This window comes from Danio aesculapii, chromosome 15 (genome assembly GCF_903798145.1).
Source record: "Danio aesculapii chromosome 15, fDanAes4.1, whole genome shotgun sequence".
In the NCBI taxonomy this organism is placed as follows: domain Eukaryota; kingdom Metazoa; phylum Chordata; class Actinopteri; order Cypriniformes; family Danionidae; genus Danio; species Danio aesculapii.
The window spans coordinates 23,532,044-23,556,112 of NC_079449.1; the positions used below are offsets into that span (position 1 = coordinate 23,532,044).

Sequence of the window (24,069 nt, forward strand, 5' to 3'; positions counted from 1 at the left end):
TGGATAAGGAAACGGTGTTGTACGCACAGACATCATTAAACTATATGATTTCGTTTGTTAAGCACAAAGATTTGTTTCAATTCAGTTCTAATTTCCAGCAAACTGATAAATGAACAATAATAACGAAGTGTGATAAACACATTTTAGTTACATCAAAACACACATGCTATGCCCCATATTTTCTAAAACCTGACAGATGGACAAATCTAAGCTTGTTTTTAATAAAACAAATATAAATATGCATATAATAAATACTACTACTACTAGTAATATTATACAAACGCAAGCTGTCATGAATAAACTAAAAAAAGCCCCTCGAGATGAAGGCCTGTCCACAAAGAGATGAAGATGTGTCCACAAAGTGTCGCAAATGGATTTGCTATTTAAACGATGTGGCGGAAAATAGGAAAATTAAGGTTGCATTGGCAAACACGTCTTGCCTCTTATTCTAACGGGTGTATGATAGCCCTTAGTGTTTAATTTGGGACATTACACTCATTGGATTTACGTGAGAATGAGGAAACAACCTCGTGTTTGAGGCTCACAGTATGTCAATTCCATCTACTGTACTCTTATTATCCAGCTATGCCTATATATATTCGGATTTGTATTAAATGGATCCCTCAAATAATTCATAACTTGCCCTTTCTCAATTTAAGGTCTCAATTCAAATAGAGCACATAGTTAAAATGTTGCATGTGCTGAAAAAAAAACTTATTGTTTAATTATATGATTCATGAAACTCATTATGTTTTTCTTATAAATCTTATTACTTTTGGAGAACACTGATGTATTGTGCTCACTTTAGATTATTCATTCAATTTTCTTTACTTGGCCTTAAAAGGTCTTAAACGTACCATCATAAAATCTGCAATCATGGCATTAAATATTGCATGCACTGCAAAAAAATGTAATCCTCAGCATTTTTATTTTCCAGTACAAATATTTAAACATCCTCACATCTAAATAAAGAAATTAAGTCTTGTTTACTACCAATGTGATCTAAAGAGACTTCCTAAAAACAAAAATCGTTTCAGCATTAGTGTGTGTTTTACCTCTAACTATTATCATTTCCTATTATTTTACTTTGTTTTAAAGTTTGAAAAGTGGATTTAGAGTTGTATTTTGATGTTTTAAATAACAAAGCCAGTCATGTGTCCATTTTGACATCATAAGGGGGCCATAGAAACTGATCATTTAAAGACATTTGCAGCACTTAACAGACTTGTAATTACAGTAATTTTGACATGATGTGAGTCTAGAATAAATCTTCATTATCTCCATTAGTCCACAGTGAAAATACACCTGGGCATTTACAGTAGATGTGCATTTAGTGGTTGGCGTAGTAGACTAGACATTAGACCGCACACAACTATGGCATGATTTGGCAAAAGACAAAACTGTGCACAGTTTGACATGAATGATTAGATGGAAAGGCATCGGTTACATGTCTGGGTTTTCAGAAGTGGTATTATTGACAGTCTGAAGTAGGCTATGTGTGTGTGTATGTGTGTTGTCTATAGTCTGATTCTTCTCCAGAGAGTCATTACAAAACCCTCAATGCCTGGAAAGAACGTTTGAGCTCTGCTGAAATCCGAGCTAATATATTTCTCTCTATTTTTTTTGAGAAAGCTTTTTGAATGAATGGATACACCACATCACCATCTTCTGTCGTTTTTTTCCCCTTCAATATAGCTAATTTTCAAACTGACGGTAACTGGATCTTTTCTTGCGAATTCAAGACTGATCCACTGTGGTTTTCTTTAACAGCCAAACCAGGCATCTGACCTATAAAAGCGTCGACATGAAGTTTTAGTTCTACTTGGCATGTTAGGCTAATACGCTTTTTCTCCTGAACTCCTGTCTGTGCTTCGTTTTCTCTTTAGAACTGAGCTGACCAAGTTGATGCGAACACGTGCCAGAGAGATTGAGGTCAAGCTTCTGCTATTCGCTATTCAGAGGACCACCAATTTTGAGGGACTGCTGGCTAAACGCTTCTCAGGCTGCACCTTGAACGACGGGCCCGGGGTGAGGCCATCCCACACAGACAGTTCAATTTTGGGGGGGATACCATTCCTGTTTTGAAGAAGAGCACAAAAGCATTTTGCTGGGTCATGATACACCTGCTTTACCTGCTTTAATTTATTTCTTTTAAATAAAAAAATGTGAATTTATTAAAATTTATTCTAATATTTATTCAAAATTTGACCAGCCATGCAATTACATGTCCACTTTTGTTTTCAAAAACAGTTGCTCCATCCTATATTGCATACTTGTACTACGCCCTAAAAGTATGTACTTTTTGGGAAGGAAAAAATATATACTTTTGAGTGTGTAACAGAAGAGTATACAAGCTCTGGGACAAACTACTTCCTCGTTAACAGCTCATTATGTTGCTTAGTTATGAGCTCTGTCATCATCCACACATTATCCACATTTTTTTCATATTTAATTTCCTGCCTTATTGAAGAAGCAGCAGCAGGTTAATCTGCCATTCACGAGTCTTACATGCAGAGAAATCTCCTCAGGTGTTTGGATAATTCTGCATTCAGACGTTTATGTCCAAACACGTCTTTATATAAGTTCAATATTGTTGTTGCAGATGAAATATAACAGAAAATGCCATATAATATTTTCTAGTTGGCTAGATATTAATTAACAGGCATACAAACATCTTTACCGAAGCCTCTCTTCTTGATGGTTGGTCTCGAGCGTCCATCATGTTTTATAGTTTATTTACACTTTCACCCGTGTTTGTAGTTCAAATCGAATTCACGTCTAACACGCAATGTATTGTGGGCAATATCAGCGGTTAGAGTATGGACGCTTCTACACTTCGAATTTTTACCGGAAATAGTACATTTTTCAAATACTATTTAGAAACTATTTTATGCAAATTGGGATGCAGTGAGGTTGTTTTCAAAATAACAGTAATAATAATAATAACAAAAAAGATTATATTTAAGATTAAACAAATCAGTAATATCACTTAAGTCTTAAATTTACCATCATAAAGTCTACTGTCTGTGCATTTAGTGTAGTCATGTAAATGTAGTCGTATTCATATTTTTACTTAATAATTATGATTATTTTAATAAAAACAACTGCAGTATATCGTATTTATAAATGTACGCTACCGGTCAAAAGTTTGGCGTCAGTATGATTTTAAAATGTTTTAAAAATAATTTTTTAAAGAAAAATAATTTTCTTTATAAAAAAAAAAAAAAAAAAAAACCTGACCCCAAACTTTTGACCGGTAGTGTGTGTATATATACAGTAAAATTCAAAAGTAATATTTAAAGTAATATTAATCCATTAACTTTCTTTCAGATGGAAAATCTTAGAACTTTTAATTTCGTTGAGTATTGTTGCTCGGAGATATTGAAAATATTATCATGAACTGCTCATATGAAAGTTGATAGTTCTCAAATGAAATGAAGCGGGTATTGTCAAGTATGGTTACCCATACCTAAAATTGGTTCTCTGTTTTTGACCCATGCAAGTGTACATAGATGAGTGGGAACTGAGGGATAACGCGCACACACACACACACACGTTTGTTTTTTGTGAAATGTGGGGACACTACATAGGTTCCCATTGTTTTTATATTGTACAAACTGTATTTTCTATTGCCCTAACCCTAAACCCAACCATCACAGGAAAACTGTGTACAGTTATACTTTATGAAAAAATGTTTCACAAAAACATGAACACACACTTGTAGGCAACTGTCCAACTCCATAACCATTAGCTCATAACTGCTCCATAATATTCTATAGTATGAAGTTTGATAACCACAGTACACAGAATGACAGTGTCAGGAATTGTTAGAATTAATATTAAAAAATAAGTTGCCAGCTAACTATCAAATAACACTACTTGTATAGTCGCAGATGCTGATTATTACTCTCATTTAGCACTTGCAGAGACTTAATTTTCGGCCCCTTGTGCTTTGTGTAATCTGGCTCTTATGTGATGTTTCTTCTTTTTTTTGCTCTCTCAGCAGAAAAAGCCAGAGACTCCTCTCGAACCAACAAACCCCTTTCTGGAAGATGAGTCTGGAGAGGACAATGTATCAGAAAAGGATGAAGATTTGGACAGAGTGAGGCCGCTTATCTGTATTTGTGCTCTTCCTGTTTTCTGATAGTAGTTTACACCGCATTTGGTACAATTCCAACATGCAATTTTACATTTTTTTATTCTAATGTCATTCATTTTTTACTTCCATCTGAACAACGGATCAGGAGCGTATTCTCTCTAATTGACATATTATCACAACATTCAAGGCGCCTTTTTATGGTGTATTATAATAACAGCTTGACTTTGGCTTAGTTCCTTTATTTTTGCACTCTTCTTTCCTTTTATCTTCAAATTGGTAATGATGTTTTCAGTATCAGGTGTTGTAAGAATGATTCTGATGATTTTGGGTTCCTCAAAAGTTCACCGTTATCACTATGCTGTTTTGCAACCTAATTTCCTTCCACTTTCCCCGGCATGCTGGTGCCGCTGTAGCTCATGTCTGGGGTCTTATCTTTGTTAACGTTATTTTAATGGTCCAATTTAGACAGTTTGTGGGCTAGAAGTATCCTTGCAACAACATGTCAATGACCACTCTTTAAAGTATTAGGGATGGATTTACTAAACAGAGCAAATTAGTGTGAGAGCGCAGTAAAAAAAAAAAAAGCACTGATGTGTGTGGAAAGTTTTGTAAGTGATAGACTGACAAAGCACAAATGAAACTATTTGTATATATTTCATAATTCATTTCCATTCATCTTTGATTCTATAGCGTTTTTACAATGTAGATTGTCTCAAAGCAGCTTAACATAGAACTTAAACTCTGAAAACTGGACTGAGACTGTTTCAATTTACTACAATCTTCTGTTTAGTTCAGTGTGGTTTAATTTTGACTGCAGAGAGTCCAAACACTGAAGAGCAAATGCTTTCCATCAGCAAATAATGTGTAACCTTTTGGTTCAGCTAAAACTATGACAAACCTTTTGTAATTAACTTGAAATGAAAGTAACATTAGCCATTTTTATGTAGTATTAGTACTAAAATAACTAAAAAATGTATTTTGCTGTTCACAGCCAAAGAAGCCCAAGGCTCCAGACAACCCCTTCCACGGCATTGTGTCCAAGTGTTTTGAGCCTCACCTCTACGTTTACATCGAGTCACAGGATAAGTGAGTGAAATCTGCTGTAATGTTGTGCACAGTCATGTCAGATAATTCACACAGGAAGGAAGAAGCCCTTTTATTTCAGGATCATATTTTATTTCATCATCACTCCGTCACCACCCCCCATTTGAGATGGGTTTTTTTAAATTATTGTGTCGTCCTCTTCAATACTTCCCTTCTCCGACTTCCCCAATCTTGGCAGTTAAGTAAAAATGCTTTCCATTAACTATTAACCACAGATGCAGGATACAACCTAAAAACGGCATCTGATTTCTTTCATGTTCTCAGTCTCGACCTCTCTTTCCAGCTTACCCTCTCTCTCACCCACAAGGCTCCCAAGAAAAGGGCTTGTTGTGGAGGCTTTTCTCTGGCCTGTGAACACTCCACTGGCACTGCCTAAAGCAGAATGACCTTTCTGTTAACAATGGCTTGCATTATAGCAGTTCACACTGACCTGTCTGGCATGAGAGTGACCACATTCTTCTCTCTGGGTTCACATCTATCTGATTACTTAGTGCTGAGAGAGATGGCCTGTTTACTGACTTGAAATACAAAGCTGTTCAAAGCAAGTTAAATATAGCATAAGCAGATATTTGAGCTATTAGCTGTTTTTAATAATATAATACAAATATAATATATAATATAATATGATATAGTATAATATTGTATAATATAATATAAAATCACATCATATAATATTGGTGACATATAAACTAATAAAAGATTCAGCATTATACAATAAAATACTAATATAATATAATATAATATAATATAATATAATATAATATAATATAATAATTAATTATGAATAAAATTTATAAAATAATAATGATTTTGTACAATAAAGACAGTGGTGAATGATGGTTGGAGTTTAAAATAAAATTTAAAGTTTAAAAAAGTTTTACATTAAATTCTTCGGATATACACAGTTGTAACAGTGTCTCACATTAATATAATATCATATTGGTGACGTATGAGCTAATAATAAAAGTTTCAGCATTGTACAATAAAATACAAACACAATTTAATAAAATAATTGATCATATAATATAATATAATAAACAATATTATAAATACAATGCTGTTCAAAGCAAGTTAAATACAGCATAGTCAGATATTTGTGCTTATAGCTGTTTTTACTTTTGAAAGAATTCAAATTATTACAAATGTAAAACCAGTTGCAATTTTTTTATTTATCTATTTCTTTTTTATATTTTACTTGTATTTTATTTAACAAAACAGTGTCCAAATCAGAATGTTCCCAAAGGTTCCAACTTAAATATGAATTTTTTTTTTAATTTATAAAAAAAAAGTTATTATTTTGATTTATATTGTTTAGTGTATATTATTTTCTGCACTCAGACAGAGAGCATCCATCAAGTTGTTCCAATTTTTTTTGGGGATTTATAGTTTTTCCATGAAAACAACAGGCTATACCCCTTTCCAAAAAAAGCTTAGACCTTGCAAATGCAATCATATATTGTTTTGTTTCCCAAAATTACATATGATCTGTTTATGGTTGGAAACATACTATGTCAGATTGGTCCCCCTTCCAAACAAGAAAAAGCTCAACCTTTTATTTATTTGTGTGTGCATGCTTAGTAGATTTCACCAAACCCAAAAGTTCGATCAGAATGATTGGTCTACAAAAAAACCTTGCAAAAAATCAAGACCTTTTAGTTTAGTGTAGGTAATCAATACTGAATACATTAAAAACATATAGAACAGAGATGGCCCAAACTAGGGCCCACGGCCAAAGTTGGCCCATGGTAACCTTTAATTTGTCCTGTCGTCCCATCTGAGAAGATGGGTAGAATGATGGGGATTCTTTTGAGATTGTCAATTCAAATGTAATGTTACCCTTTGTTTGTTTTATTGTTAAAAGCTAACTGAAATTAAGTTTCAATTAAATGGTGTAAATTAATTCGATTTTGTTAAAATGTACATACTTTCACCTGACAATGCAGAGACTCCAGTGAGCAAATCAAAGCAAAGGCAGATTCTACTGGACTAGTGTATTCAGCATTGAACTCCGTTGTGTTATAAATGTGATTGTTTCTGTTTTTATTGCAATAAGTGACTATTTAATAAGTTATACTGCATTAGTTAACACAATTTAATTTAATGTTTTCTGTTTATTTTGAAATATTATAAAATAAATTAGAAAATTACCCTTGGCAACTTTAATATAATATACAGGGTGGGGTATTTATATGGATACACCTTATTAAAATGGGAATGGTTGGTGATATTAACGTCCTGTTTGTGGCACATTAGTATATGTGGGCTTGTAAATAACTCGTTAAAGAATAAAGTTACGGTAAAACCAAGCACACCATTGTTTTTTTCTTGTGAAATTCCCAATAAGTTTATTAAGGTGTATCTGTACAAAAATGGTCCACCCTGTAGATTGGTATATTTACCTTCGGCCCACGCCTCTCAATGATGTTTGGTTTTGGCCCTTCATACGAAAATGTTTGAGCACCCCTCATCTAGAGCTTCACTTGTACATTTTATCTTTAATAATAAAATAAACAATTACAAATATACAAATTAATTCAATTAAGATGCAAAAAATATACAAGATTTTATTTGGTGTTCATCATCATGTATTTTAGAAGCATAAAAATGTGAACATCTTAGCAGTTTTCATATGGCCCAAATTTAAATTCTTTCACTTTTGTTCTCTGTCTTAGAAATCTTGGAGAGCTGATTGACCGTTTCGTTGCTGACTTCCGGGCGCAGGGTCCCCCTAAATCAGGTACAGATGAGGGCGGCGCTGTGCTGCCCAGCTGTGCTGATCTCTTTGTGTACTACAAGAAGTGTATGGTGCAATGCTCTCAACTGAGCACCGGAGAGCCCATGATCGCTCTGACCACCATCTTCCAGAAGTATTTGCGCGAGTACGCCTGGAAGATCCTCTCTGGAAACCTACCCAAGTGAGTCCAGCCACCTGACTGTTTATAACTTTTTTTTTTTGCCCTTTCTCCCTTGTTATTGGTTATTTTGATCCTCAAAGATTGAAGTAAAGTAAAAGTCTGCACACTCTCAAAAATGATTAAAAGTGACAAGTGAGATGAAGTGCTAAGCAATTTAGTATTTACTGGAAAAAGGCAAAGTTTTGATTACATCTTGACCATTGGCAATGCCAAGCTAACAGTGTTAGAACTGGGAGCCATCTTAATTTAAGGAGTCACATGATGATTAAGTAGAGCACATGATCAAACCAGACCAAGCAGAAATCAATAAAAAATTTTTAAAAGTTTAAAATAAAAACATAAATATAATATAATATAATATAATATAATATAATATTGGTGCCATAGAAACTAATAATCAGAGTCAGCAATATGATATGATATGATATAATGCAATATAATTATGGTGCCATAGAAGCTAATAATAAAAGGGTCAGCATTATTATATAAAATAATATAATAATTATACATAAATGAATAAAAAATAATGATTATGTACTATAAAGACACTAGGTAATATATATACCAGTGGTGAATAATGGTTAGAGATTAGTTAAAAAAAAACATGACAAGTATAAAAACTTTGTTTAATCCCTTCAGATATACACCGTTCACAAAATACATCCACGTTGCCTTAACTTGTAACAATCTGTTATTAGAATTAACGCCTCCTCTTGATATACCTTGAATACAAGAAAATTTCAGTTCATGGCCAACATCAACAAAATGTCTCACCAGAGGAGAATGAATGTCCATTTCCCTGTTAGAGCAATGCTCTAGTCCAATGCTTATTCATATATTTGTATCTTATTCATATCTTATTCAAGTCTTTAGTTGTCGATTGGCTTTGGCAAGATATTGTTGACCACATGGACATGAAATAAGATAAGATGACGCCCAAGTGATGGTCTCGCTGATATTGAATGTTTTGATTTTGATCCTCCCAGTCGCTGAGGCTTTTATTCATGGTGTTAATGCAGTGGTGATGCCGCAGAGCAGAGTGAGTGCTTGTTTCTGTGTGGTCGCGTTTGTGGGGTTCCTTCAAAAGAAGAAAAATCCCCACCCGCCGCCTTGTGTGGTTTACCCCGTATTGTCTTTGGGAGTTTCAAAAAGGATCTTTGTTTTGGTGAAGCTGCCTTGTGGTTTCTATGCAGTCTTTCTTGTGTTTCTTTCAGTGGGGAGGGCAGCAGGCTTGACTTGGGCTGCTTTGGTAACCATGTTTGTTCGTGTTTGCATGCAGGACCAGCACCAATAGCGGTGGTCTGACCATCAGCAGCCTGTTGAAAGAGAAAGAGGGATCAGAAGTAGCCAAGTTCACCGTGGAAGAGCTGTGTCTGATTTGTAGCATACTCAGCACGGCCGAATACTGTCTGGCCACCACACTACAGGTCAGCCAGCACACATATACAGTTGAAGTCTTGTTAGCCCTCCTGAATTATTTGCCCCCCTGTATATGTGTTCCCCAATTTCTGTTTAATGGAAAATAAGATTTTTTTCACCACATTTCTAAACATAATAGTTTTAATAACTCTAATAACTGATTTCTTTTATCTTTGCCATGATGACAGCACATAATATTTTACTAGATATTTTTCAAGATAGTAGTATTAAGCTAGAAGTACAATTTTAAGGCTTAACTAGGTTAATTAGGCATTTTTTTAATTAATAAATGTATTTGTTTATTTTTTATATATTTTTATTAAATATTTTTAGTTCAAAAACATGTAAAACATTACATTGAGTAATAAGATAATATCCATCATACGTCATTTTGAATCCTGACCTGAAAAAAATAATAATAATTAAAAATAATAATAATAATAAATAAAATTAAATTGTAATTAAATAAACAAACAAATAAAAATAATAAAATAATGACATAAAATACAAAATTATATTACAAAAAGGCATATTACATTTCTTTTGTCCAGAAGCTTTTAGTCTTAGAGGCTTACAGGTTCCTAGATAATCAAAGAAAGGGTCCCAGGTCTGATAAAATAGAAAAGGTTTGTTCTTCATAGCTGTGGAGAAAGCCTCAAGTGGGAATATGTTGCAGACTGCAAGCAGCCATTGATTTAAATGGCTATTCTTCATTAATCTACTTTACAAGGATACATTTCCAAGCGAAGTAAACCAAAGTAGAAGGCCCCTGTTCTGAAAATTATAAGATATATCATCATTGAGACCCAGTTAGCAAGTCTTTGCACCCAATCAAAATTTACATTTAAAGATGGCGTTGAGCTGCAGTCTAATCAAGTCCCAGAAATGCTGTATAAGAGAACAACTCCGCATACAATGATAGAAAGATCTAATGTCCGATTTACATTTGACACACAGCTCAGACAGACCTGGATTCATTTTGTGTCTAACCTCAGGTGTAATTAACAGTCTTTGTAAAATTTTAAATTGTCTTTCCCAAGCAGAATTTGAGACTAAAACACTAGGAGGGTTGCTACATAGATCCAGCCAGGAATCATTATCTATTACACTACCCAGATCAGCTTCACATTTACACTTAAGTGAGTCAAGGTTATCAGTTTTAATATTACAAAGTGTGTTATAGACACGCCGTGTAATACATTTGACCTGCTTATCAATGGCCAGAAGTAATTCAACTGGGAAAATACCAAATCCTCCTGGGTAATCTCTATATTTTGTCAAAATAAAATTTCAAACCTGTAGATATTTAAAAAGTCCACATTAGAAATCCTGAACTTGTCCTTAATCTGTTGAAATGTGAAAATTGTGCCATCCTGAATAACATCACCCACCACTCCGATACCCTTATCACTCCAGTCTTCCAGCCCAGCTCTAAGGCCTGGTGGGAAATCTGGATTTTCCCAGAGAGGGGTTAATAGTGAGAAACAATTCTCATAACCTTCACGTTTTCTAATTCAGGGTGTCTGCAGGGTCTTAAAAAGTATTAATTTGATAAATCAATTATGAGAAAATTAAGCCCCTTTAAAAGTATTAACCGTGCTTTTCCGAGGTCTAAAATTTTGTTCAAGCGTTGTCCAAAGTGTTTGACTCCAAAAAAGCAGAAATATATTTATTTTCCTCCTAATATTAATAACTGCGTGCTCGATCCACGCGATCAGTTCGGCCCAGGGCACGTCAGGCCAAGCTCCTCCGTCTGGGTTATGTCACGTAATTTGTGACAAAGGCGGTAAGGTGGTGTGACGCTCTCCATACTGTATGTAGCAAAACCATACGTGAAACAGACTGCAAAATGGGAAAATGTGAGTTTGCGTACTTCTGGTTGGAGAAATATGAGTTTAAACAGTCGCTGAAGCCTGTCGATAAAAACAACCGCGTAATTTATTCTTTCAAGCTTTGTTTATTCCAAACTTATCTGAGTTCTGTTGCATGGTTGTGCTTTATTGATTTATTTAACTGCAACTGTTTATTAAGTTAAAGGTTAGATACCGATTAGAACTTGAAGTGGTGATGAGGTCTTAAAATATTCTGAGATGATCTTTAAAAAGTCTTAAAAAGATATTAAAATTATCTTTAGGATTCCTGCATATGCCCTGTAATTTGTCGCCATATGTCTAGACGAGTTATTTTATAACGATGGTTTGTTCTGTCGACAATCGAAAAAAATGATTGCTTATGGGGGCTAATAATAATGACTTTTTAAATAGTAAAAAAAAAATTTAAAGCTGCTTTCATTCTAGCCAAAATAAAACAAGCAGGACTTTCTGCAAAAGAAAAAAAAAATTCCTTGCTCTGTTGAACATCATTTGGGAAATATTTGAAAAGGAAAAACAAAAAAAATTACAGGACGGCTAATAATTTTGACTTCAACTATATATATATGAATATATCACTCACTGGTCACAGATGTATGGGTTTTTCAATGATGCTGATGTCCTGATTGGTGTCCACAGCTGGAGGAGAAGCTCAAGGAGAAGGTGGACAAGTCTCTAATGGAGAGAATCAACCTTACTGGGGAGATGGACACATTTAGCACGTAAATAACCAGTCACACTGACTTGACCCTCAGCGCTGAGCAACAAATGTGTTTGTTTAGTTAGGAGATGAATTACTTCCCCATGAATCTCTCTGTTTGGCAGGGTTATCTCAAACAGTATCCAGCTCTTGGTTCAGGATCTGGATGCTGCGTGTGATCCAGCCCTCACCGCTATGAGCAAGGTATCTTATCGTTATCTGTTATAAGAGGATATATATTTTTTGCCTTCATTTGTCATATTATTTTTGTTACAATAAAACCAAAATCAAGTGTAGTTGTGCAACTTTTTTGTAAACCATCAGTGCTGTGTGTGTAAGCTATTATTTAAAACGGTCATTCTTTAAATGACTTTAACAGTCATTATGTAAAATGGTAAAAATATGGTCAGCCGTTTAATAAAGTTGCAGTCAAAGGGATATAAGCCATATATTGACCATTATTAGCCATAACATGAAAATAATTTAGCTTTTAAATCTGTATTGGCCAGGATTTTGATACAGATTCATGTCGGCTCTGTTTGTTTGGCATTACTGTTAATTTTGTATCCATTAAAGTTTGTAATATTATAATATATTATGGTCTATTGTTTTTATAGTGTTATGCTATTAATATTAATAGTATTTGGCTTTCATTTTTGTATTTTGTTTTATTTTGTTTAGTGATTTTTGTCTCTTTGTTTTTTTTTATGTTTCAAATTTTTTATTGTTATTTATGTTATAAATGAAGACAATAAAGCCTCATTTGTTAGGAAATGCATCAACTAATATAAATGCTGAGCAAAAAATATCTAGCTCAGCATTTTTTACCCTTTGTCAAAATACTTACTGCTCCCAGGGCCATTTACTGTATATCGAAGTATTTAGCCGCACCATATTGGTTTTTTATGAGGTGGGTTGCTAGCCCAACGCTCAACTCCCAACCTGGAGGACCAGGACATACACACATACACCATGGCCAATTTAGCTTACCCAATTCACCTATACCGTATGTCTTTGGACTGTGGGGGAAACCCATGCGAACACGGGAAGAACATGCAAACTCCACACAGAAATGCCAGCCGGGGTTCTTTGTCAATATACTTTTGTTAATTTCTTGTTCATATTAGTTTTTGGTGTGTTAACTTATGTTTATTTGATTAAAACAATGTGTTTGTGCAAGTTATTATGGTAACTTATGTAATTTTAACAATTATGTTGATATGAGCCCTTATCACAAAGTAGTACTGTAATAGTAATTTTAATACTTGGTTACCAAGGTAACATTTCTGTTATTATTTTTGATACCTGAGTATTTCAGGTTTATATCGATATTTTATATTTTAGTTGACAACAATAACAACACCATTTCAGAGTGTATATTAGACAACTTACGCTAGCCATATTGTTCATTTTGTGTGTTTGTACAGATGCCGTGGCAGAGTGTGGAACATGTGGGAGACCAAAGCCCATATGTGACCTCTGTAATCATGCACATCAAACAGAACGTGCCCATCATCAGAGACAACCTGGCCTCCACCCGCAAATACTTCACCCAGTTCTGCATTAAATTCACCAAGTCAGTACCGCAGCCGCTTGTTTATCATTGCAGCAAGATGCTTTCATATCACAGTGGTTTCTTAATTTACACTGACTCTTTTACTTTCATCCCAAGCTCCTTCATTCCAAAGTTCATCAATCACCTGTTCAGGTGTAAGCCAATCAGCATGGTTGGAGCCGAGCAGGTGGGTGGAGTTTCAGATACTGTGTTTGTTTTGTTTTTAAGTTTAAAACACATGTGCTTATTTTCTTTCTCCTGAATAGCTACTCCTGGACACTCATTCGCTGAAGACGGTTCTTCTAGACCTCCCTTCCATTGGCTCTCAGGTGGTCCGAAAAGCTCCTGCCAGCTACACCAAAATAGTGGTGAAAGGAATGACTCGGGCCGAGATGATTCTCAAGGTGGGAACCCTGCATGCGTTTGTGGCCCTTAAAGATTTGAGAAACAGGCCTCCCTGAGGAGAAGCTCAATGCAGGAAGGTCTTTAATGATCAGCTGCTCATAAAGCTCTGCATGGTGCAGCGCTCGGTTGGAGTTATTTACTAACCTGAGCGTGTCTGCTTTAATGAGTTCTCTTGAAGAGACAGGAAGTGCTCACATACCTTGGCTTTCCCACAGTTTAATACTCCTCACTCATAAAGCTCAACTCATATTTACATATAGATGAAAAACAGACACAGGGTTGTCATCTTTTCTGATGCTCCTAGCATTTGTTATAATATCAAGAGAGAACGTTTAATGAGAATGATCATTTGATGTGAAATTTATTTACAGTTATTTTCTTATATTAAACTTAAGTAGTTTCACAGTGTTCAACAGAATAAAAACATTACTTCCTGCATAGCTAGTGCGATTCAATTTAAAAAAAGTAAAGTTGAGCTAAAGTTGAGTTTTATGTACTTTTAAAAAAATTATTTACGAGTTTTAAGCACATAATACAGAAAACAACTCTCACATGGTTGCCCCCTGAAGCTAAGCAGGGCTGCACCTTGATGGGAGACCACATGGGAAAGCTAGGTTGCTGCCGGAAGTGGTGTTAGTGAGGCCAGCAGGGGGGGCGCTCAACCTGCGATCTGTGTGAGTCCTAACGCCCCAGTATAGTGAAAGGGACTCTTTACTGCTCAGTGAGTGCCGTCTTTCGGATGAGACGTTAATCAGAGGTCCAAACTCTGTGGTCATTAAAAATCCCAGGATGTCCTTCGAAAAAGAGCATGGGTTTAACTCAATTTTGCCCACTGGCCTCTATCCATCATGGCCTTCTAACCATCCCCATATCATAAATGGCTTCATCACTCTGTCTCCTCTCCACCAGTCAGCTGGTGTGCAGTGTGCGGTCTGGGGCAAAATGGCTGCCAGGTGGATGCTGCACACTGCTGGTGGATGAGGAGATTCCCCCAAAAATGTGTAAAGCGGTTTGAGTGTCCAGAAAAGCGCTATATAAATGTAAGGAATTAAAATTAATTATTAGTATGAAATTTCACAAGAAAAAAATCCATTTATTATAGTATGAATTTGTGAGAACAGAATTTCGACTTGTGGCTGAAAAAAATTTAAGATTCCTTGAGATTCCTCTTATATTCAAATAAGTCATGAACAACAGAAAAGCTGTTTGTTTTGAAAGTGATTGCTCTTTATACATCTCAACACTACTATAATGGGCATTTGTGTATGCAAATTTCTGCTGAAATTTCACATGAATGACCGCACCTTTACATGGAAATTGATTTAATCAGACTATAATGACATTGAGCTAATCATCCTGTGATAATGACAGCTGTTTACATTTGCTTCACAGAGCCATAGTTCACTGAGTAGTGAAAGCTGCATGTGAAATTACCACATATATGTTTTTGCTCCACTCACTTCATTCAAAAAAAATTATATATATATATATATATATATATATATATATATATATATATATATATATAATCCGATACTTCATAGTCATGTGATTATTTACGCTTAATAAATAGCTGTTTCCATCCACCTATTTATATGCACTAGTTTGAATAAATTTCATAAAAATGCTTGATAGAAATGCCAAGATGTGCATAAAATTTGAAAATGTTTCTAAAAAATAACTACAAAAAAAAAAAAAAACTGAGTAAGGTAAACTTTTTCTTCGATGAGAGAAAATGCACATAACCGTGAAAACACTTTTAAATGCTTTAAAAATGTAATGTGATTTTGTTATAAGAGATCATGTGATGATAAAAGTAGGTGCTATGTACAGCCTTAATGGACAAATCAGTGGTGCCGACCTCTGTGTAAAACATCTGAAAAGTATTTTGGTCGTTCAATGCCTTAAGCAAAGTCCGTCATTACAGTATTATTACCTACAGAATTGTGTTGATCTTCTGTGCTTCCAAAGAGCGTCTCACGCCTCTAAATGGCAACACGTATTCATTATGTGTCTGCATTGTCATTTATTATTAAAAAGACAGCTATTTTTTTCCCCAATATTTTCCTCCGGTTTATAAGGAAGTGACAATTTTGTTCCCACTGAATGGAAATGGAAATTATTCGCAAATCTTTTATGTGATTATTCCAGTTTTGTGCATCTTTGGGTGGAAACCAATAATGAAAGCTGTTAACTTTGTTAATAAGGCAAAGCTATAGGGATTTCCTGGGTTGTTTCTTTTTGGGTGTTTGGTGTTCCTGCACAAGAGTGCCCTTTGGCCTTCAGAGATATTTTACTACTTATCACACAACTGCGCTTCCCTGAAAAGATGTACTCACCATTTGAAATGTTATTTCAAAACTAGAAGTTGTCCAACTCTAGTTTTATGTACATCTGTACATAAGAATGAAAGTAATCTGTTGCATTGACACTATGAAAATATGTAGGTCTGCACAGATGTATTACGTGTCCACTTGCCTGATATTAATTACATTTAATAAGTCACTTTATAATATAAGAAGCATTACTTAGAACTTTATACTTTAATTTCCAGAGGGGTATGATTTCTGTTTATATTCTTAATTGATAGAGTCCTGATAAATTGAAAGTTTTAAAATATGTGTGCAAAAAAGGCAAATGTATACATGTGGTCAGATGTTGTGGTTGTATGAGGAGAGGATGGCGTGTGCCTCATTCAATCCTCCTGTCCTGATCGCCACATCCACCCTCTTCTCCCTGACCCTTGTCTCTGGCCCTACATGTGCTTCACACGCTTTTATTGGGCTCTCCGGGGCTTTCCTGCTCCTTGTCTTTTAACTACCTGGAATTCAGCTTTAATCCATCTTAATGTTCATTGTGGGTTTAGCTCTAATTGTGCAAGGTCATGCAAAGATTAGTTACTAAAAACAAAAACAGTGTAAACACACGGGCCACACTTCACTTCACACAAGGTCTTAAGGCAAAAGTATACTCAATTTTTTAAGCGCACATGAGGATGTACAGTGAGCATATCTGAAATTAAATTAAACAGTATATGCACAGCTCACACATAAAAAAAATTTCGGTACTTAATTTTGCCCACAAAGTTTCAACACTAAACGCAGGCCATTGTTTCACAGAAGAAAAACAATCCAAAGAGACAACAAAAACACTACTGAAGAAGACAAAAACAGTGTCTGTGCCCGTGTATGTGCGAGAGGATTACAAGTTGAGCCTGACTTTATTTTAAACAAGTATAGTGTCATTCCTATCAATATATTATGGATAAGAATCATTCTTTCAGTTACTCATGTTGTTTCAAACACATTAATAACTTGTTTGTCTTTAAATACACAATTAAAGATATTTATAATAAAAAGACTACACATGCTTGACAAGATAGAATAAAACTTTTTTTTTTTCATGCTTTTCATTTATATATATATATATATATATATATATATATATATATATATATATATATATATATATATATATATATATATATATATATATCACAAATACTTTAGCCTCCACATCAAAGTTCCTGAAAGCAAATAACCTTCTAGGTGCTCCAGGATTGGGCAGCCCAGTCACCAGACATGAACAATATTGAGTAAGATGGAGAAGGCATTAAAGATGAATCTTGATGAACTCTGGGAGTCCTGCAAGGATGCTTTCTTTGCCATTCCAGATGAATTTATTAATAAGTTTGAGACATTGTTGAGAAGTATAGATGCAGTCCTCCAAGCTCATGAGAGTCATACACATTATTAATTCTTTTACACTGCACCATGACTTTATACTGTAAAATATTTCTGTTAAGTAACAAGACTTTTGTCTAAACAAAGTCAGACCTTACTGTTCAGTTAAATAATTAAAAATCAAGCCATGATCATGTTTTATTTTGGTAAAATTAGCATAATCTAGAGGAATTTGCCTTTCATATAAGCCACTTCTGATACCAAATGATAAACTAGGCGACAACACTATTGTCAGGTAGTAAATGGTTGAAGGTGAAATTATTAGCCCTCTTCTGAAATTTCAACAAGTAATGTTTAACAGTATTTATTTCACCGAGTTAAGCTTTTAAAATGCACTTTGAGCTGAACACTAGTATCTTAAAAAATAACTCGAAAAATATGATGTACTATTGTCATGGCAAAGACTTTAAGAAATGAGAAATTATTTATTACAACCTCTTGTGAAATTTTAATTCTAATCATTTTAATGCTAATAAATTTGATTTCAACTGTACCTGCAAACACCCATCATTATGATTTTGCAAGAGATAAAAAAAAAAAAACACTGGTTAATGCAAACAAGTCATCTCACTGAATCACTTTTGATGACCACTGCACCATTTGAATGTCTGCACAAAAACTAAAAGGAACCCAGCCTTGATCTTAACTTGCATACGGTGGGTCTTTAAAATCTGGTTGGCATTTAACGATTGGCTTTGTTGGGCCCCAGGTGCCTCTCAGGTAATTACTTCCATCTTCATCAGCATATTTTGCTCTGTGGTTCTTGGAAGAGCAGTTCATTCTTCAAAATGCTCCTCAACATCAAGGGCCTGCACTGCAACACATTTATTCTTGTTCTTAATGACACAACAGCACAATCATCTGCCACCTCAGTCTTTGTCGTTGCTCTTTCTAAATCACTGTTGAATTACACGAGCGAAGCGTGACACCCGTTCAGCAGTTTATGGCTGAAATAGGAGCTTCATTGCTGGTGGTGGCTTGGCTGTCCACATGACGCTCATTACAGGGTAAACGTGGAGAGTAATCTGTTAAAGATGTCTTCAGTTTTTCTCTCTTTCCTTGGCCGGGGACGAGTTCCTGCCCATCCTCGGGCCCAAACCTCAGAGAGATGTGAAGCTGAAGGAGGAAGAGTGAGCCAAGCGTGCTGCTGCCTGTGAGACGTGGCTGTTTTCCACACTCTTCTCCTTTTTCTTCCCCTTTTTTTATGCCGGTCTCACCACTAAACCCCCCCCATTGTGGCTCTTTTTTTTAAATGAACGGAAAGGCAGACTTTCTCTCCCCCTCCTCACGTTTTCTCTATTCTTTCATTCTCATTTACGAGGTAACTACAACAAGGCTTTTCCTTGGCCTCCCTTCATGACACTCGCGAAGTATACCTCTCTGTGGAAAGGAAGGAACGTTCAGAATTCAAGACGTTCTGTGTCCTGCTTTGTTTTGAAACCTTATCCTTTCCTGATTTCAGGTGCTGAGAGTCAAAAGAGAAGAAGGAATAATGGGCATTGTAGAAAGGGAAATGTTGCACGGGAAGATGATTAAGATACTTCCCCCCAAGTTGTGTCTGTCAGCCATGTGTTCTTCTGCTCTGTTACAAATCTAAATAGTCGCAAGATAGCCAATTTATTTTTTTTTGCATTCCTCCCACACGAATTGCAAGAATCAGATTTGCAGTGCAGGCCTGTACCCCATTTAACCTCCTTTTACTGCTCAATTGAGACTCCCATTATACCCTACAAAAAATTACCGGTGAGGCTAATTCAACTCCATTCAAGCGTAGAGTAATTACGTTGGTAAAAGAGCGTCTTAAATACACTCTTCAAGGTTTTTTTGCTCTTTGTTTAGTGCTTTATCTTTCAGCTCGGCGTATTATTATGTTGCCTCTTGCTCCTTGAGTGGGTCTCATGTGGAAATGTTTCTCTGGTGAGAGTTTGGGGAGCCCAGCTGTAGTTTAGCTCACTTGTTTGTCTTCACCTCTCAGGTGGTCATGGCCCCTCACGAGCCATCTGTGGTGTTTGTGGACAACTACATTAAACTGCTTGGTGACAGCAATCCTGAAACCTTCCAGAAGATTCTAGATATGAAGGTAAGGCTGCGCATCATCTGTTTCATGAGATCTCACCATCTGTAGAACAGAGTTACCCACAGAATCACAATTTTAATACAATCTTTACAGATCATTAAAATGTGTTTGTGTGTATATTATTTTAATATTCAGAATCATTTAAATGGTTAGTTCACCCCCAAAATGTTATTCTTTTTTTAATTACTCACCCTTATGGTGTTTCAATCCATCATTGCAGAAACATGAAGTGCAAAGTGAAAACGGTAAACTCACCGTTGATTAAAAAGCAAATCAAAATGAGCACTGCAGTTGACTGGACGGGTCTTGTAAAGGCAATGCTATAAAAATGTTTTGCAAATATTAACGTTTTTTTTTTTTTGCACTGCATTTTTATTTATTTGAAAAACAATGCTGAAGTCAGATATTCTGCTTTGAAAATGGGTCTTCTGTGTCTTTGTTTTGGTTTTTTAATTCGCCCAATGACAGTTTAGCTAATTATATTTCAGCACCACGGGTTGCCTTGGTGGAAAACCAAATATTTCATTCATTCATTTAGAAAGGGTCTCAAATGTGTCTGTGTCCAAAATGCGACCTCCGTTGGACAGTAGCAAACTCCGAAATGAGACATTAATTAATTATTAATTAGCAAGTAATATTAAGAGCGTAAACATTAGGTGAGTAGGTTACATGGTAAACCTGTGTCAAAAGATGTTACGTGACAAGATTTGCAGTGATAAAAAATTTGCCTGTTTGCACAAGATGAAACATGACAGAAATTTAAATACAGCCATTCAGAAGCACAGAATATGCAGTCACTCACAAAATGATGAGGGTTATAATCTAATAAATACATATTAAACCTCTTTAACATTATTAAATGGACATGCTGAATCACTGATATGTGTTGGTTTGCATTATTCAGAGTTCTAAAGTTCAATTTTAAACTGTTTATTTTATTTTCAAGATCTGAGGTGAACTATCTGCTGCTGCTTACAGAAGTATGGCAATAAAATGTCATGTAAAATGGTATTCAAACTCACATTATTGGCATTAAACACTAAATAAAGTACATGAGATGTACCTGAGGCGATCATTGTCAGTTTTCTGTTCAGCTGCAAGAAATAGTAGCCGTTTCTAATATATCAATTCGAAGAGTTTGTTAGCAGAAAAACTTCTTTTAATATGGAAAAGATTCCTTCTATCACATGCCGTTGCTTTAATATAGAAGACGGTTTAAATCAGCCATTAGGTTCGATCGTCGCTCTAGTTGGTCAATCTGGCAACCTGCACTTGCATTTGTTTTGATCCAGGAATGTAATACCTTGTTCATCTACTGGGTGTCACACCTACATACCGCTCCTTTAAACAAATTCCTCAATTGGATGAATGTCTGAATTCAATAAAGTGTCTTGCTACTACAGAAGTTATATCTGCAATGTCTTCCACATCCGATTGGGGGTGCATGTTCACTATGGGCAATATGAGGCTTGCATGTTACGTCTCTGACTTTAACAGTGCATTTTCACTGGGATGTTGTGATAACAGTGGAGCGAGTTTTTTTTTATTCATTCATGCGGAAGTTTAGCTTCAATGCTTATGCATTGCATTAAGCTCATCTTCCGTGTCAATAAATTAAAAATGCTCACAACATGCCAGTGGAAACGCGCCATAATGGCCATACATTGTACTGCCCATTGTAAACGTGCACGACCGGAACTTGCGTAAGAGAAGACAGACGTGAACAAAGTCTGCTGGAATGTCTCTGAACCATTGCTGTCTATAGAGGATAAGAGAGAGCTTTCGAATTTCATCCAAAACTATTCATTTGTGTTTCTACGATGAACAAATGATTAAAATATTAATATAATATAGAGTTTAATTGTAAAATATTAAAAAAGTAAAGGATTATGATATTATCAATATCCTCTAGTTAAATGTTTGTAAATAGTAAATGTAACTTGGTGTGTGCATTGCCCTGTTGAGGTGTAATTAATTCATTAGAGAGATCTGACTCAAAATGGCGTATAACCAAAGCTTTGTTTAAAATTCTTTGGTCAAACCCTATACCTCTTTTCCCTCCAAACCTGCAGGGTCTGAAACGAAGTGAGCAGAGCACCATGCTGGAGCTCTTCAGACAGCGGCTGCCGACTCCACCATCAGGACCAGACGGAGGCCCATCACTGTCCTTCAGCACACCCACTCCAGAACAAGAGTCCTCCCGTATCCGCAAACTAGAGAAGCTCATCAAAAAGAGGATTCAATAACTCAGTTCATTAATGTGAGCACTTTCGTTAGTGCACACTAATCTCCATTATCAGCATGGCCTAAAAACATGTGACCACTCCAGTTTTATCCTGCTGAAAATGGAGTGTAAATACTACTGCTGTGTCCTCTGTGTGCATTTATGTTCTTTTACGAATCATGGTTTTGAGGCTTTCATGACTTGCTTTACTATAAGGCTTATGATTCAAGTCCTTTCCTGAACCTCAACACATTACTGGCATGAATGAGTCATTTTGCCATCACCCCCCCCCCCCTTTTTTTTTTTTTTCTTGCTCCGTTTTACAACACTAATACCCACAGTGTCATTTACTTTGCACATTTTTCTGATTTATGCAATGGACAATGTGGCCTAGAAAAGTAACCTGCTGCTATTCTGGCACTAAGTGTTCTGGCTTGGGATTTCCAACATCAAAATGATTTAAAGCCAATGTTTTTTTAATTGTCCCCTCACTATAACAGTAAACGGCTGTGTGGAGCTTGGGCCTGTTGGGTAGCATATTTCAGATACTCCAAAACTGAGGAGCTTGAGATGTCCTGCTGAAATGACAAACCAGTTGTTTTGGATTTTAAAATGTTTTCCCAGGTTGGGGCAAAAAGCAAGAAACAGCCACACTGTAGATGTTTTACTCCTGCAGGAGTTGTAAGGAAGAAATATCCACCACTCCTGCTTCCCAGGATAGAGATATTTTCTTTGCGAACAATAACTGAAGTTCATGGGAGATTATCGGAATGCAGAAATATTAGCGTTCATGCTGCGGATCTATAATTTTCATTTGCGTCATCTGCTGTTCACTTGTGTAAAGAAGTATTTGTTTTTGTTCATCGTTTTGACATAACTTATTTTATAGTCCTTTTTAATAGGTCATTAAATGAACCGTGGAATGGATTTACTGTAATTTGGATCATTTAATCTATTATCGCACTCTCCTTTAGGATGGTTTCTTCTCTGCATATGGCTTTGGACTTGTTAAAAAAGCTCAACCGCAGTGCATATCTAAGCTAGATTTGTGCAATGAATGTATGATTTATGTGTTGGGGTGGCTACTGTGATGTATGTGAGTTTATTGCAATATTGTTTGCAATGATTTCTGCTCTGGTTTATACTGTTGACGGCTTCTAATCAAAACATTCCTGCCTTCTGTGAATATGATGACAGCTTTTTAATATTAACTGCAGATATACATTCTGCTCAGTAAAGATCTGTTGACTATGGGCTTTGACTAACTTGTTTTTGTCATTTTATATGGATCGGTGAGTGTATGGATAGGATGGATGGCTGAATGACAATTTGATGGTGGATGGACAGACGAATAAACAGATGGATGGATGGAGAAATGAATAGATGGATGGACATACATAATGACCAACAGATAGATAGATAGATAGATGGATGGATGGATGGATGGATGGATAAATAGAAGAATGGTGAATATATCAAATGATAAAGGAAGAATATGGGTGGATGCAGGGGCGTAGCAACCGGGGGGCACAGGGGGATCCGTCCCCCTCACTTTTAGAGACAGACCATTTAGAAACAGGTGATTAATAATTATATGACCATATGATCTCAGACAGCCGACCCCCCCCCCCCCCCCCCCCCCCCTTTAAAATGTCTGCTACGCCCCTGGGTGGATGGATGTATAGAAGAATGTTAAAAAAAAAAACAAAGGATGAAGGAAGAACATGTATGAATATAGATGGATGGACGGATGCATAGAAGAATGGTGAATAGAAGAATCGTGAATAAATCAAAAGATGAAGGAAGAAGATGGATGGATGGATGGATAGAAGAATGGTTAATAAACCAAAGGATGAAGGAAGGATAGATAGATAGATAGATAGATAGATAGATAGATAGATAGATAGATAGATAGATAGATAGATAGATAGATAGATAGATAGATAGATAGATAGAT

The 24,069-nt window shown here is 35.6% G+C and overlaps 1 protein-coding gene across 2 annotated transcripts in view; it reads left to right on the forward strand.

Moving 5' to 3' along the window:
- vps53 (VPS53 subunit of GARP complex) overlaps nt 1-23,373 on the forward strand; it is a 53,113-nt gene extending 29,740 nt beyond the window's left edge. The window contains exons 11-22 of one of the 2 annotated variants that reach the window (XM_056473541.1): nt 1,887-2,028; nt 4,004-4,102; nt 5,091-5,185; nt 7,876-8,118; nt 9,398-9,545; nt 12,048-12,130; nt 12,234-12,312; nt 13,536-13,684; nt 13,781-13,850; nt 13,930-14,067; nt 19,787-19,891; nt 21,961-23,373. In XM_056473541.1, the coding sequence (XP_056329516.1) occupies nt 1,887-2,028; nt 4,004-4,102; nt 5,091-5,185; nt 7,876-8,118; nt 9,398-9,545; nt 12,048-12,130; nt 12,234-12,312; nt 13,536-13,684; nt 13,781-13,850; nt 13,930-14,067; nt 19,787-19,891; nt 21,961-22,134 (1,525 nt within the window). In that variant the 3' untranslated portion in view covers nt 22,135-23,373. The remainder of the gene's footprint in view (nt 1-1,886; nt 2,029-4,003; nt 4,103-5,090; nt 5,186-7,875; nt 8,119-9,397; nt 9,546-12,047; nt 12,131-12,233; nt 12,313-13,535; nt 13,685-13,780; nt 13,851-13,929; nt 14,068-19,786; nt 19,892-21,960) is intronic. The other variant, XM_056473542.1, reaches the window with a different exon arrangement.
- Nucleotides 23,374-24,069: the final 696 nt, after the last annotated feature.